This window comes from Rhinoderma darwinii, chromosome 10 (genome assembly GCF_050947455.1).
Source record: "Rhinoderma darwinii isolate aRhiDar2 chromosome 10, aRhiDar2.hap1, whole genome shotgun sequence".
NCBI classification, from domain to species: domain Eukaryota; kingdom Metazoa; phylum Chordata; class Amphibia; order Anura; family Rhinodermatidae; genus Rhinoderma; species Rhinoderma darwinii.
In genome coordinates, this window is record NC_134696.1 from 74,540,521 (window position 1) to 74,555,032 (window position 14,512).

Consider the following 14,512-nt stretch of genomic DNA (forward strand, 5'->3'; position numbering starts at 1 on the left):
TATAGGATATATTTATAATAACAAAACTGAAGGTCAAACCCACCTTTACATGCTTGATTGACATCCCCCTGGCTGATCTACATCACTACCAGTCTCCTCCAACTTTCCCGGATGTGCCATTGCATGGGCACTCACTGTGCAGTGAGGCGTTTTTTGCCCGACGTCATTGCTGCACCACGCATGTCAGGGAAGAATAAGGCAATTGCGCATCCGAATGAGTTTGAGGAGGATGCTAGTGCTGTAGAACAGCCTAGGGAGGGGGGGGGGGGGGGGGGGAACAGGGGACACCATTTCAATTTTCGCCTCAGGCAGCAGAAAAGCTAGAATCAGCCCTGAATGTAAAGCTAATTGAATTAGCTTACATTTACCTTACTCACTGCAGGCAGCTCACGAGTCACGCTCTGATTGTGGTCAGACCATGGCTCGTCAGCTGCCTACGCCCAGCGTGAGTACGTCACTCGGGGCAACAGCTTTGTGTGCCCGAAGTGAGGGAGCGGGACGTGCACTCAACAGGCAGCACGGCACCGACCCATAAGTCACTAAAAAACAGACGGACTACTGTGAGTAGAGAAAAGGTGTGACAATTGAAGTAAAAAAATAACAGCAGAGAATGCCTGGAGACAGCATCAGAATGAATGACATTTATTTCATGATTTAAGAAACGCTAGTTTTTTCAGGCACTGGCTTCTTAAATCTAAAAAGGCCCGAGTGGATCATGCCCCATATGGAGTTAAAGGGGGTTTATCACAAACTTGTATCCCTAATCCACAGGGTAGGGGATACATGTGTGATCGCTGGGGGTCTGACCACTGGGACCCCCAGTGATGAGGAGAACGGGGAACCGAAAGTCCCTCGAAGTGCTCCATAAGAATTGAGCGCTTGTGCGCATGCTCGACCGTTAATGAAGTGCTGGCTGACAATGAGCACCAGTTCTCCATTCTTAAGTAGCACTTCGGGGGACTATGGTCCCGTTTTCCTCATCGCCCCAGTGGCTGGACCCCCAGCGATCACACATTTAGCCCCTTATCCTGTGGATTAGGGATACATGTGTTTGTGGGAAAACCCCTTTAATTTGTAATATATGATGTTTCAGATCCATAATTGGTCATGTGCCGATGCAGCCAATCACTGGCCTCAGCGGTGATGCTGCCATGAATGGCACGTGACCGATAAGGCCAGCGATTCACTGCAGCTATGTGGGTATTATACTGTATGGGGGCAGCTATGGAGCGCCATACTGTATGGGGGCATCTGTGTGGGCATTATACTGTGCTGGTGCATATATGAGGGCATTATATTGTGCGGGGGCAGCTATGGGGCATTCTGTATGGGAGCATTAGTGCGTCCCACACAGTATATCAGGGTATTATTATACGGTGTCGGGGCAGCAATGGGGGCACCTCAGTCAGTGTAATTTATCATTCAAATAAGTTCTCTGAAGTTAAGGAATCAATAAAAAATAAAAATACTTTCCCCATGAATAAGAAACCAACTTCAGCATGGTTTATTCAGGCACCTCTGAACTCCCCTTCTTATATAATGTGGAAACTTGCTATTATGAGACAAACTATTTTACACGCTGCACGAGGAGATTTTCTTCTATACTAGCGGACGAGTCGCTATTCTAGCATATTAATCAGATTTGATGTGTCAGTTTGCACACAGTTGAAGTTTCCGGGGGACTGTTGATGATAGCGCACTGCTTCCTTGGTGAAGGCGCGATACTTCCGTGTTATGGTTGTGAGGGGCTTCTGGATTGGCTCAGACGCTGTTGTGTCACGTGCTGTGATGTCCTGACGGGTGCCGTGATTGGACATACTTATGTAAAAGCGATCGTCCCGTTGCTTTAGTGTTGTTATGAAAGCGGTGGAGTAATAAAGGAATGGCTTCTGACTCTGCGATGTCTAGTGTTGTCAGGCAGCGGTGTTTATTAATGGCAGACGGTGGGGTTATAGGCAGAGGAGTGAAGCGGAGTGTGAACGTCCTCCTGCAGTGTGAGTGGGGCTCCTGCACCTATGTGTCTTGTAAGATGGAAGAATTCTGCGCTCATGTCTCTGATCATCTGGGAGCTCAACAACTGGGCACTGGAGAGGAAAAGATGGACTGTGAGGGTGAGGTGTTCTTGCATCCTTCATGTGCTTCTGTCAGTCATTCTCTGATAAGTCCGAATGCTGGAAACGTCTGCGCTTTATTTTGCAGCACATGTGACCCATAAATAACTCTTTATAGTGTATTTTCCCTTTTAAATAAATTCTCCAACGGCTAAGTCCTTGGGTTGTCCTTTTGTCACACTGTCCGGCCATTTTCTTGTGATATATTTTTCTGTAAAAGCTGACCACCACTATGGCTGCCATGATGGCTTCCACGTTACCCATCTCCTGCAATATCCTACTGCATGACTAAAACCATGTAAGTGTCAAGAAAAGCTAGTTGCCAACCCATGTGAGGAATGTAATAGTGGGCAGATTGTCACACAACTTCCCCATAAAAGGCCACGGGGTGGTGGGTTCTACGAGGCGGTCCCCATAGCTAGGGTCCCTGGCACTCTCTATAATGCTTCTAGTTTTCCATCACAACGCTCGCTATAGATCACTGCTGAACTATAAATGTAACGCGATGGGAATGTCCGTATTTGATCCAGTATGTCACCCAGTCATCCCAGTTCTATTTTATTTTTTTACTTCATGGTAGACTCTGTCCCTTCTCTTGTAGATGAGCTTTGTTGTTTGTGGCAAGACTGCGGCTTTTTTTCCCTGGATAGCCAAGTAGAACTTTTTCGCCATCTTTATTTTCACTGCTACCACACCAAGCTGAAACAGTTGGGACTCCAGGCGCTACAGAGTCAGCAAGACCTCATTCCCTGTCAGCTGGACACACAGAGCCGAAACATGATTCCCGAACTCCAGGAAAGCTTCATATGTATGTGGGACCAGTGTGAGGTGAGGACCCGAAGCTTCATTTCTGTGTAATCCGGCAAGGCTACGAGCAGATGTCTGCAAACGGGACTAATTTAGCAATCTACCGTTTCCTTCCTGCCCATCACCTCTGTGGCATTGCTCACTAACCCCCTCACTCCCTTTTATCTCTTTTTTTTTACATTTTTCAGGGTAGGTAGATATATATATATTTTAAATACACTATGTTAAAGAGCAGCTGTTATTTTGTAAAGCTTTTGACATGTCTTAGTGACCTGTACAATATAAATATATATATTTCTGTTACTTGTATAGGGCCAACATATTCAGCAGCGCTGTAGAGAGGTCCTTACTGTCCCCATTTGGGCTCACAATCTAAATTCCCTTGGTATGTTTTTGGGATAAGACGTTTGGATCGGTGGGAGTTCAGGGGCTGAGAACCCCACTGATCCCTGAAGTGAAGGGATAGAAACGTTCAGCGCAGCGCAGCGCCCCTTTGACCGTAATGGTATTCCTTCAGCTCACCTCCACTCTTCTCGTAGAGGCTGGGTTAGCTGAAGGGGGTGCTCGTAGAAGTCTTTGAGCTCGTCTTCAGCTTACTCTGTCTTTTTGAGTATTTTTCTGTTATTCCATTACAGGTGAAGGGGCACTCTGCTCAACGGAGTTCTTCTGCCCCTGCGTTTCAGCGATCTATGATGGTTTCAGCACCTGGACCCCCACCTATTAAAACTTCTGACATGTCAAAAGTTTTATGAAATGACTGTTCCTTTTTAATTGTAAAAATAAATGAAACTTTGTAGTGATTTGTATTTGTTTAAAGAGGCTCTGTCACCAGATTATAGGTGCTCTATCGCCTACCTAATGTGATTGGCGCTGTAATGTAGATAACAGTGGTTTTTATTTTGAAAAACAATCATTTTTGAGCAAGTTACGAGCAATTTTATATTTATGCTAATTCGTTTCTTAACCCCTTAAGGACGCAGCCTTGTTTTGACCTTAAGGCTCAGAGCCCATTTTTCAAATCTGACATATTTCACTTTATGTGGTAATAACGTCGGAATGCTTAAACTTATCCAAGCGATTCTGAGATTGTTTTCTCGTGACACATTCGGCTTTATGTTAGTGGTAAAATTTGGACGATATATTCAGTGTTTATTGTTGAAAAATTGCAAAATTTAGGGAAAATTTATAAAAAATAGCATTTTTTAGAATTTAAATGCATCTGCTTGTAAAACAGACGGTTATACCACCCAAAATAGTTACTAGTTCACATTTCCCATATGTCTACTTTAGATTGGCATCGTTTTTTGAACATTATTTTATTTTTCTTGGACGTTACAAGGCTTAGAACATAAACAGTCATTTCTCTTTTTTTTAAAGAAAATTTCAAAAGCCTTTTTTTTAAGGTACCTGTTCAGTTCTGAAGTGGCTTTGAGGGGCCTATGTATTAGAAACCCTGATAAAACACCCCATTTTAAAAACTAGACCCCTCAAAGTATTCAAAACAGCATTTAGAAAGTTTTTTTTAACCCTTCAGGCATTTCACAGGAATTAAAGCACAGTGGAGGTGAAATTTGCAATTTTCATTTTTCTTGCTGAATTTCAATTTTATTCAATTTTTTTTGTGTAACACGGAAGGTTTTACCAGAGAAACACTACTAAATATGTATTGTCCAGATTCTGCAGCTTTTAGAAATGTCCCACATGTGGCTCTAGTGCGCTCGTGGAATAAAACACAAGCCCCAGAAGCAAAGAAGCACCTAGTGCATTTTGAGGCCTCTTTTTTATTAGAATATATTTTAGGCAGCATGCCAGGTTTGAAGAGGTGTTGAGGTGCCAAAACAGTAGGAATCCCCCAATAGTGACCCAATTTTGGAAACTACACCCCTCAAGGAATTAATTTATGGCTGTTGTTATCATTTTGACCCCACAGTTTTTTCACAGCACCTATTTTAATTGGGCTGTGAAATTAAAAAAATGAAATTTTTTCCAATAAGATGTAATTTATGATCAAAATTTCCTATTTTCACAGGGAAAAAAATACCGCATTTTGTTGCCCAATTTGTCGTGAGTGCGGCATTACCCCATTTGTGGCGATAAACGGCCGTTTGGGCCCATGGGAGGGCTCAGAAGGAAAGGAGCGCTATGTGTTCTTTGGAGTCCAGATTTTGCTGGATTGGTTTTCGGGTGCCATGTCGCATTTGCAGAGTCCCAGAGGTATCAAAGCAATGGAAACCCACCAGAAGTAACCCCATTTTGGAAACTACACCCTTAAAACAATTCATTTATGGGTAATGTGACTAGACCCCATAGTTTCTTCACAGAACTTATTTGAATTGGGCTGGGAATTTAAAAAAAATTTTTTTTTTCCAATAATATGTAGTTTTAGCTCAAAATTTCTTATTTTCACAAGAAATAAAATACTCAATTTTGTTGCCCAATTTGTCCTGAGTGCAGCAATACCCCATTTGTGGTGATAAACTGCCATTTGAGCCCATGGGAGGGCTCAGAAAGAAAGGAGCGCTATTTGTTTTTTGGAGTCCAGATTTTGCTGGATTGGCTTTCGGGTGCCATGTCGCATTTGCAGAGCTCCAGAGGTATCAAAGCAATGGAAACCCACCAGAAGTGACACCATTTTGGAAACTACACCCCTCAAGGAATTCATTTATGGGTGTTGTGACCATTTTAACCCCACAGTTTTTTCACAGAACTTATTTGAATTGGGCTGGGAATTAAAACAAAATTATTTTTTCCAATAATATGTAGTTTTGGCAGAAAATTTCTAATTTTCACAAGAAATAAAATACCCCATTCTGTTGCCCAATTTGTCCTGAGTGCGGCAGTACCCCATTTGTGGTGATAAACTGCCGTTTGGGCCCATGGGAGGGCTCAGAAGGAAAGGACCACCATTTGGCCTACTGGGGATTTTTTGGTGCAAAGTCATGTATGCAGTAGCCCCTGAGGTACCAGTACAGTTGAAACCCCCAAGAAGTGACCCCGTTTTAAAAACTACACCCTTGAGGCATTCATCTAGAGTTGTAGTGAGCATTTTGACCGGAGACATACACCCCATAAACTGTAATGTGGGTTCTCACGGGTACGTCAATACCCTACATGTGGCTGTAATCAGCTGCCTAGGCACGCAGCAGGGCTCAGAGGGGAAAGACGAGGGGGGATAAGCTGTGCGGAGTGCATCAGGGTAAGTAAAACTGGGGTAGATTAAAAATCATGGGATGTATGATAAATTTTGAAGCACTCTTTCATACAGAGCCTTAGTTTTTCGGGACATGTGTCACATTGATATATTGTGTCCTTCCTTATCCCCCTCTTATAGCAGACTTTTTGTACCTCTTTTGACTTTTTTCTTTCTTGCCAGTTTGGGGAACTTCTCCGGGAAAGTGTTGCCCTGGTACGATGCGTGTGGCCTCGCCTCCAGAAGTACTGGGTGCCCCCCCCTTTCTTGGTCCATAAAAATTAGTTTCTTGATAACCACCTCTTGAAATTCCAGGAAAGTTCCCGTCTGGCCTGTACATCGATGTAGCACGTACGCGTTGTACAATGCCATCTGTATGATGTGCCCGGCCAGCTTCTTATACCACACCGCATGGCACTGGAGGGCTTCAGGGCTTGATCTGACAAGTCCACCCCTCTCATGTACCTATAGTAGTCCAGGATGCAGTCTGGTTTAGGGGTCTCTGTACTGGTACCTCGTACAGGTACATGGGTACTGGTCTGGAACCGCCAATTGTACCAAGGACTCATCAATAGAAATACACTTCTCGGGGTGTATGTTTGGGAAAACCGGGCACTGAAACGGTCTAATAGGGGTCTCCATTTATACAAACGGCCAAAACTGGGGTAATCTCGGGGTGGGCACGGCTCATTATCAGTATAATGTAAGAAGTGAAGTATTGCCTCATTTATTTATTTTTTTAGGTTCCAGTTCAGTTCTGAAGTTGCTTTGAGGGGCCCATATATTAGAAACCCCAATCAAAAACACCCCATTTTAGAAACTAGACCCCTCAAAGTATTCACAACAGCATTTAGAAAGTTTATGAACCCTTTCGGTGTTTCACAGGATTTTTGAGCAAAGTAGAGGTGAAATCTACTTTTTTTTTTTTTTGTCAGAAAATCCTTTTTATACCACTTTTTTTTATAACACAAAAGGTTTTACCAGAGAAACGCAACTCAATATTTATTGCCCAGATTCTGCAGTTTTGAGAAATATCCCACATGTGGCTCTAGTGTGGTAATGGACTGAAGCACCGGCCTCAGAAGCAAAGGAGCACCTAGTGAATTTTGAGCCCTCCTTTTTATTAGGCACCATGTCCGGTTTGAAGAGGTCTTGTGGTGCCAAAACAGTGGAAACCCCCCAAAAGTGACCCCATTTTGGAAACTAGACCCCTTGAGGAATTCATTGTAGTTTTCTTGGGGTGCATGTGGCTTTTTGAGCAGTTTTTATTCTAAAAAACAGCAATTATACTATTGTTTTTTTTATTCTATTTTTTTTACAGCGTTCACCGTGCGCTATAAATGACATATTCACTTTATTCTGCGGGGCGATACGATTACGGCGATACCAGATGTTTATAGTTTTTTTTTATGTCTTATGGCGTTTGCACAATAAAATACGTTTTGTAAAAAATCATTCACTTTTTGTGTTATCATATTCTAAGAGCCATAACGTTTTTATTTTCCCATCATGAAAGCCGTGCGAGGACTTATTTTTTGCGTAACGAACTGTAGTTTCCATCAATACCATTTTTAGGTACATGCGACTTTTTAATCTCTTTTTATTCCATTTTTTGTGAAGTGACCAAAGAATTGTGATTCTGGGACGGTTTATTATTATTTTATTTTACGGCGTTCACCGTGCGGGATAAATAATAAAATAATTTTGTAGTTCAGGCCGTTACGGACGCGGCGATACCAATTATGTATAGTTTATTTGTTTGTTTATATATTTTTATTAATAATAAAGGACTGATAAGGGAAAAAGGGGTGATTTTTACTTTTATTACTCTTAAATCTTTTATTTTCTTATTTTTACACATCTTTTTTTTTACTTTGTCCCACTAGGGGACATGAGGGCAGGAGGCCCTGATCGCTATTCTAATACACTGCACTACATGCGTAGTGCAGTGTATTAGAACTGTCAGCTACTCACTGACAGCAAGCATAGTGGGTCCTGACTTCGTCAGGACCCACTAGGCTTCCGTCTATGGCATAGCCGGACGCCATTGTTTGGTGTCTGGTTGCCATAGTCACCATCGCCAGCCGCTATCGTGTAGCAGGCCGGCGATGGCAGCTTAACCCCTAAAAAGCCGTGATCGCTATTGAACACGGCTTTTCAGGGGTTAATCAGCGGGAAGACAGCGATCGGTCCCCGCTGTAGGAGCTATGACAGTTGCTGTACGAGACAGCAGCTGTCACAGCTCCTGTATGTATCGGGAGGACGGCCGAAACGGGCGTTACTCCCGAGACGTACTATTCCTGTAATGGAGCGCGAACAGGGCGCTTACTATGACGTAATAGTACGTCAATGAGCGTTAAGGGGTTAATGACCAACTGGGCGTGTTTTTACTTTTTACCAACTCGGCGTTGTACAGAGGAGTGTATGACGCTGACCAAAAATGATCGTTTTTCAAAATAAAAACCACTGCTGTTATCTACATTACAGCGCTGATCAGATTATGTAGGAGATAGGGGCACTTATAATATATTTATATAATGTATGTCTTCGTAATAATGTTACCTTTGCTAAGTCTAACTGCATATAAGTTTCCTGGTCACCTTTTGTGTATCTGACATTTTTAAAAGCCGGCAATTTAACACATAGTTGTTTTTTTGTTTTTTCTCCCACAATAGAGCTTCTTTGACAATGCTGAATGGTACTATAGACATGTTGACTGTCATGGACTAAGTGCAGAATATGAGGTAGCTGGTAAAGAGAACCGAGTTCTGATGTGTGGGTGGAAAGGTGAGGTTAAAATTGGTTCTTTACTGACCTTTTCAGTGTTTTCATATGTCAATATATTTGGACCTTTTCAGGTTTTTTTTTTGTCCCCCCACCCCCCGCCTTTGACTTTACAGACTGTGACTGTTCTTGTAAAAGTCGATGCAAGCTACGTGAGCACCTGCGAAGTCACACACAAGAAAAAGTTGTGTCCTGTCCAAACTGTGGTGGCATGTTTTCCAATAACACTAAATTCTACGATCACCTCAGACGGCAAACCTCTTTAGATCGTAAGTATTTGCTAAGAAATTCTTCTATATCATTCCAGAGAAAAATCTATACAATGTTGCTATATTACAGTTTGGCATTTTGCAATTTAAAGAAATACTATGGCAGGAGAACATAAAGTCACCTGTTGGTTCCGTCCTTGCTCCAGAGTCGGACTGGCCCACGAGAGAACCAGAGGATCCTCTGGTGGGCCCAGGTTCTAATACAATAATGGGCCTTAAAGGTCCAACAGAAGACAACCCCATTTGGAGATCTTTGGAGCCAATCACTTGCTAATTTTTTTTATGGGATGTTTCACAAATGACCTATTAGAACTTTTTGATAATATATCCTCTGTGTACAATGAGAAGAACAAAGACTATGATTAATGAAAACGTGAACAAGTACATGTTCTATAAAGATGGAGGGTGAGCCCTCAGAATGATCTCCTCTGGTGGGCCCAAGGAACCCCAGTCCTACGCTACCCTGCTCCCTTAGTAAAATAGACACACGCGCACGTCCTTTTCTAGCAGCACCAAAAGAGGTGGTGGTGCATATTCATACATGTCACCAATCCTTTTATCTATATTCGTGTCCATTCTAGATCTGCAGTCCCTATGTTTTTACCTGTGGGCTATATCTGCTGTTATGTGACAGCCCAAACATATTCAGGTTACATAGCACACTAAGAAGACCAAAAAATTTAAAATCCAGGGATAATTCAATTACCTGTGGCTGGCATGATGGCAAATGAAAATTCCACCTAAGGACACGCCTCGACGGGTGTTTCGCAACCTTCGTCAGGAGGGGAGTATGTTGTTCGCTGTCAATCCGCCCGAGCAATCTTTGCCCTTACACTGATTTCCACCAGTACATTGACCACAAAGGTGTTTCTAAGGGGAAATATAGTACATTATTACATAGACTGACTTAGTATTTATGTGACGGGCTGTGGTGGTTTTCACCTGAGGTTGTTTTTAATTGTTTTTTTTTTAACTTTTTGTATATATTTGTAGGAGGGTAGTTTGTCCAAATGTATGACTTAATAAAGATTGGAATTTTTGGACTATAGGGTCTACATGATATAATTTTTTTTGGAGCGGAGACATTTTTTGGTATTTTTTGTAAAAATAGTTCTGTCTTGTCTTTGAAATTATGCTTGGGGATATATATATATAATATATCGCACACTAAGGGCGGATTTACACGAACGTGATATACGTCCGTGCAACGCGCGTGCTTTTCACGCACGGAGCTATGTTAGTCTATGGGGCCGTGCAGACAGTCCGTGATTTTTGCGCAGCGTGAGTCCGCTGCGTAAAACTCACGACATGTCCTATATTTCGGCGTTTTTTGCACATCACGCACCCATTGAAGTCAACGGGTGCGTAAAAATCACGCGCACCACACGGAAGCACTTCCGTGGGACACGCATGATTCGCGCAACAGCAGTAAAACTATAAATGTAAACAGAAAAGCACCACATGCTTTTCTGTTTACAAACAAACAAACGGAGTGTCATAATGATGGCAGCTGCGTGAAAAGCACGCAGCCACGCATCATACGCGGCTGACACACGGAGATGTTAAGTGCCTTTTGCGCGCGCAAAACGCACACGCTTGTGTAAATCCGCCCTTAGGCTGATCGATAATTGGGGAGTTGAAAGACTGAAAGAAATGTGTTAGTATATTGGGAAGCCCTGACGTTTTTATGAGGTAAGGCCCTGTTAGACAGCATTTATTGTACACATTTTTGTATAATCGTTCGATTGTAAGAGATAATCGCCGTGTGCATGCAGCGATCGAACGACTAACGATAAATCTCTACCTGAGTGGAAGATTATCGGTCGTCGCCGCCATATCCCCTCGTCTAATTAGAAATCTTCCAGTCGTTAGCAGGTCAAAGATGAGGTGGGCGAATGAGCAACGATCGCAGTAGCAACTTAATAACGAAAATCTTTAACAACTATTGTCATGTGTAATGGACGGACTTTCAAACGCAAAGGTCTCACTAAATCATTGCTCCGTGCTCGTGAAAGAATATCTGCCTTTACTCTACTCAGTGTGTCTTGCAATCAATTTTTTCCTGGCACCTCCACAACGGCACTCCTAGGAGGATTCCCCGCCTCAAGAGGGACCGAAAACAACATGGACACGGGAATAAAAGGCTCCTCCTCCATACCTTATCCACTTGTTTCCTGTCCCTCTGGTAAGCTTGGACGTACTGCCGTTGTGGAAGAGCAGGAACGAAAACTATCCGCCCAGTCTTGTCTCTGCCCGGCCCTCATGAATGTGAGGTCCGGAGGACTGGTGCAGTGAGCGGGGTCGCGGGCGGCTACCAGCTTCCCTCCCGTTCTATGGCACTAGTCCTCTGCTGGAGGCAGCCCCGGGCACGGTTCCCTTGGGAGCCAGGATCGGTACGAGGTACCTGGCGGACGGGGATTCCTTCTGGTAGAGAATCCTGTTTTTCCAGTACATCCCTCATGACAGCACCACAGGAGGTTGCCCTATTGACCTCTATAGGGACAGGTTGACAGAGAGGTTAAAAGGCCCCTCCCACCACCCACTTGCCAGTCTTCTTCCTGTCCCTACAGGGTCCGGAACAGAGAGACGTCGCTCCTGTTGTGCTGCAGGAGAAAACTCGGGCAGGGGGCAAGATCGGGGAGTCCGTGCACTCCCCCTTCTATTCCTGGGCTAATTCCCCTCTAACAAGAGGTCCCTTAGCTCCCAACCTGAAACACCTACCTTAGGAATCCTAGGCAGGATTCCGGTAGTGTGTGGGGTTCGGGATTCCCAAGCAGGCTCCGGCCTGGCCGCGTGACCAGGCGGGGACCGGCAGTTCCGTAGGGTTGGAAGCACCGGCAAAAACATCCTTGCTGCGCCGCATAGCAGGCCTCAGTCGCCGGCTATGACGCGGCCGTACCTCAACGAATAGCCGCGACTGGAAATGACGTCGGGCTACTTCCGATCCGCGGCCATCTTGGAAGGCGGGAAATTCAAAACGCCCGCATTTAAAGGGACACGCATAGGTATGTAGTTAGAGCTGATACCTCTAACTTGGATTATATCTCGTGGATTGCATATTGCATTGGCTATTACCTGTTGCGGAATGGAACTTCCTCGTTCTGACGGAATTCCGGATATGTCCCAGGGTGACGTGAGTCTCACCCTTGGGGTAAGGGTTATGACTCCTTATGTAAGTACACCATATTTTACCTGCCTTCTGTTTCTCTAGGATAAAGGTTCTTCTCAGAGACAAACTGATAAAAAGAAGGTTAAAAAATGTGCGACTTGTGCGAAAAAATTACCAGAGTCACATAGGAAACAATTGTGTCAGGAATGTATTGCAAAATTACTAAAAGAGGAACAACCGACATTTATGTCTGATCTTAAGGCTATGATTCGTGAAGAAGTGAGTCAGTAGCCTCCCTCGCCCCTCCTCAAGAAACTCCCTCACACTCCCGGGCAAAAAGGCCACGGATTGAAGTGGATCAAAAATATTGTCCTCCATCTCAGGGGTCTGACTCGGAGCAGGAGTGTTATTACCTATCGGAGGGTGAGTTAGAAGAAGGAGAGGAACTCTTGCCTTCAACTTCATCCACTCGAGAAAAAAAATGTCTTCTCTTCTGAGATGTCTGCTACTTTAATCCAGGCAATACGGGAAACCATGGATATTCCCGAAGAAGACCAACCACATGCAATCCAGGATGAGATGTTTGGGGGTCTAACGGAAAAGAAAACAATGCTTTTTCCGGTAAACGAAAATCTCAAGAGAATGGTAACAACTGAATGGGAGGATTCGGAAAAGAGGCTTTTCATTTCAAGGGAATTTAAAAACAGACTTCTCTTTGATCCAGAAGACACTAACCCTTGGGATGAGATCCCAAAAGTAGATGTCCCAGTAGCCCGGGTTGCTAAAAAAAACTGCAATCCCATTTGAAGATTCCTCTCAGTTGAAGGATCCCATGAACCGGAAGGCAGACGGGCTACTGAAAAGAGCTTGGAGACCCATTTGATGATGAAGACATCACAACAAGATCTATTAGAATCTCTACCCTTACTAAAGATGGCAACCGGATTCTTGGTAGACGCTTCAGCTGAATCCATTAGATTTGCTGCTAGGAATGGAGCTCTCTCAAATGCTGCTAGAAGAGCATTATGGCTCAAGATGTGGTCAGGAGATACAAAGTCCAAGAACATGTTGTGTTCTATCCCTTTTACAGGTTCTCTGATGTTTGGTCCTCTCCTGGATAACATGCTGGAGAACGCAGCGGATAGGAAAAAGGGGTTTCCAGTAGAGAAACAAAAAAAAAAAACCCTCAGTTTCGGAGGTTTCGCCAACAGAGGGAGCCAACTTTACAGAACTACAGCGGGAAAGGGAAGTCCGGTCGCTGGAGTTACCCCAAGGGAGGAAGGGGTCGAGGATATCTCCTTAACCCCAATAACTAATTTCAGCCCTCAAAGCAATGACGCCAAGAGTGTGGGGGGAAGACTCCTACAGTTTTATTCCAAATGGACCGGAATAACCCAGAACCCCTGGGTTCTAAAGATTATATAAGAAGGGTACAAAATAGAATTCTCCTCCATTCCTCCAGAGAAATTTCTAATAACCCTGTACCAAGAGAAAGACCTTCATCAGATCCTTATCTGGGACGTCCAGAAACTACTAAAATTGAGAGCAATTACTCCAGTTCCCCACAATAAAAAATTCAAGGGCCACTATTCAAAGATCTTCTTAGTCAAGAAACCAAACTGTTCTTGCAGGACAATAATCAACCTGAAGGTCCTGAACAAATGGGTAAAATATCGAAAATTCTAGATGGAGTCTATCAGATCAACTATTCCTCTAGTAAGGGAAGAGGCATCAATGTGTACGATCGATTTAAACGATGCGTACTATCACATTCCTATCCACCCCGCTTACCAGAGATTCCTCAGATTCGCGATTCAGAACAGTCCTTCCATTCTCCACTTCCAGTTTGTCTGCCTCCCTTTCGGCATTTCCTCCGCCCCCAGAATTTTTACAAAAATTATGGCAAAGATTATGGCATTCGTAAGAAGTCAGGGCATAGTAATTATCCCATATCTAGACGACTTCCTGTTGACAGCAGATACTCCGTCTATCTTAAACAGTCATCGGTCACAGGTTCTTTCCCTACTAAAGGAATTGGGATGGATAATCAAAAGTCGAGTCTTCCTCCCCAAAAACAGAAGGTCTTCTTAGGAGTGCTACTAGACTCCTCCCTTCACCATTCCTTCCTCTCAAGAGCGAAACAAATACTTCTACTGACAGAAGTGAGGACATTTTGGAGGAAAAGCTCCTGTTCCATAAGGGAAGGAATGCGGATGTTGGGAATGATGACGTCTTACATCCA

The 14,512-nt window shown here is 43.7% G+C and overlaps 1 protein-coding gene across 2 annotated transcripts in view; it reads left to right on the forward strand.

Moving 5' to 3' along the window:
• The first annotated feature begins 1,775 nt into the window (after positions 1-1,775).
• The window catches only part of HINFP (histone H4 transcription factor), an 80,029-nt gene continuing 67,292 nt past the window's right edge, over positions 1,776-14,512 (forward strand). Inside the window, exons 1-4 of one of the 2 annotated variants that reach the window (XM_075840082.1) lie at positions 1,776-2,111; positions 2,713-2,939; positions 8,784-8,895; positions 8,967-9,161. In XM_075840082.1, the coding sequence (XP_075696197.1) occupies positions 1,883-2,111; positions 2,713-2,939; positions 8,784-8,895; positions 8,967-9,161 (763 nt within the window). In that variant the 5' untranslated portion in view covers positions 1,776-1,882. The remainder of the gene's footprint in view (positions 2,112-2,712; positions 2,940-8,783; positions 8,896-8,966; positions 9,162-14,512) is intronic. The other variant, XM_075840083.1, reaches the window with a different exon arrangement.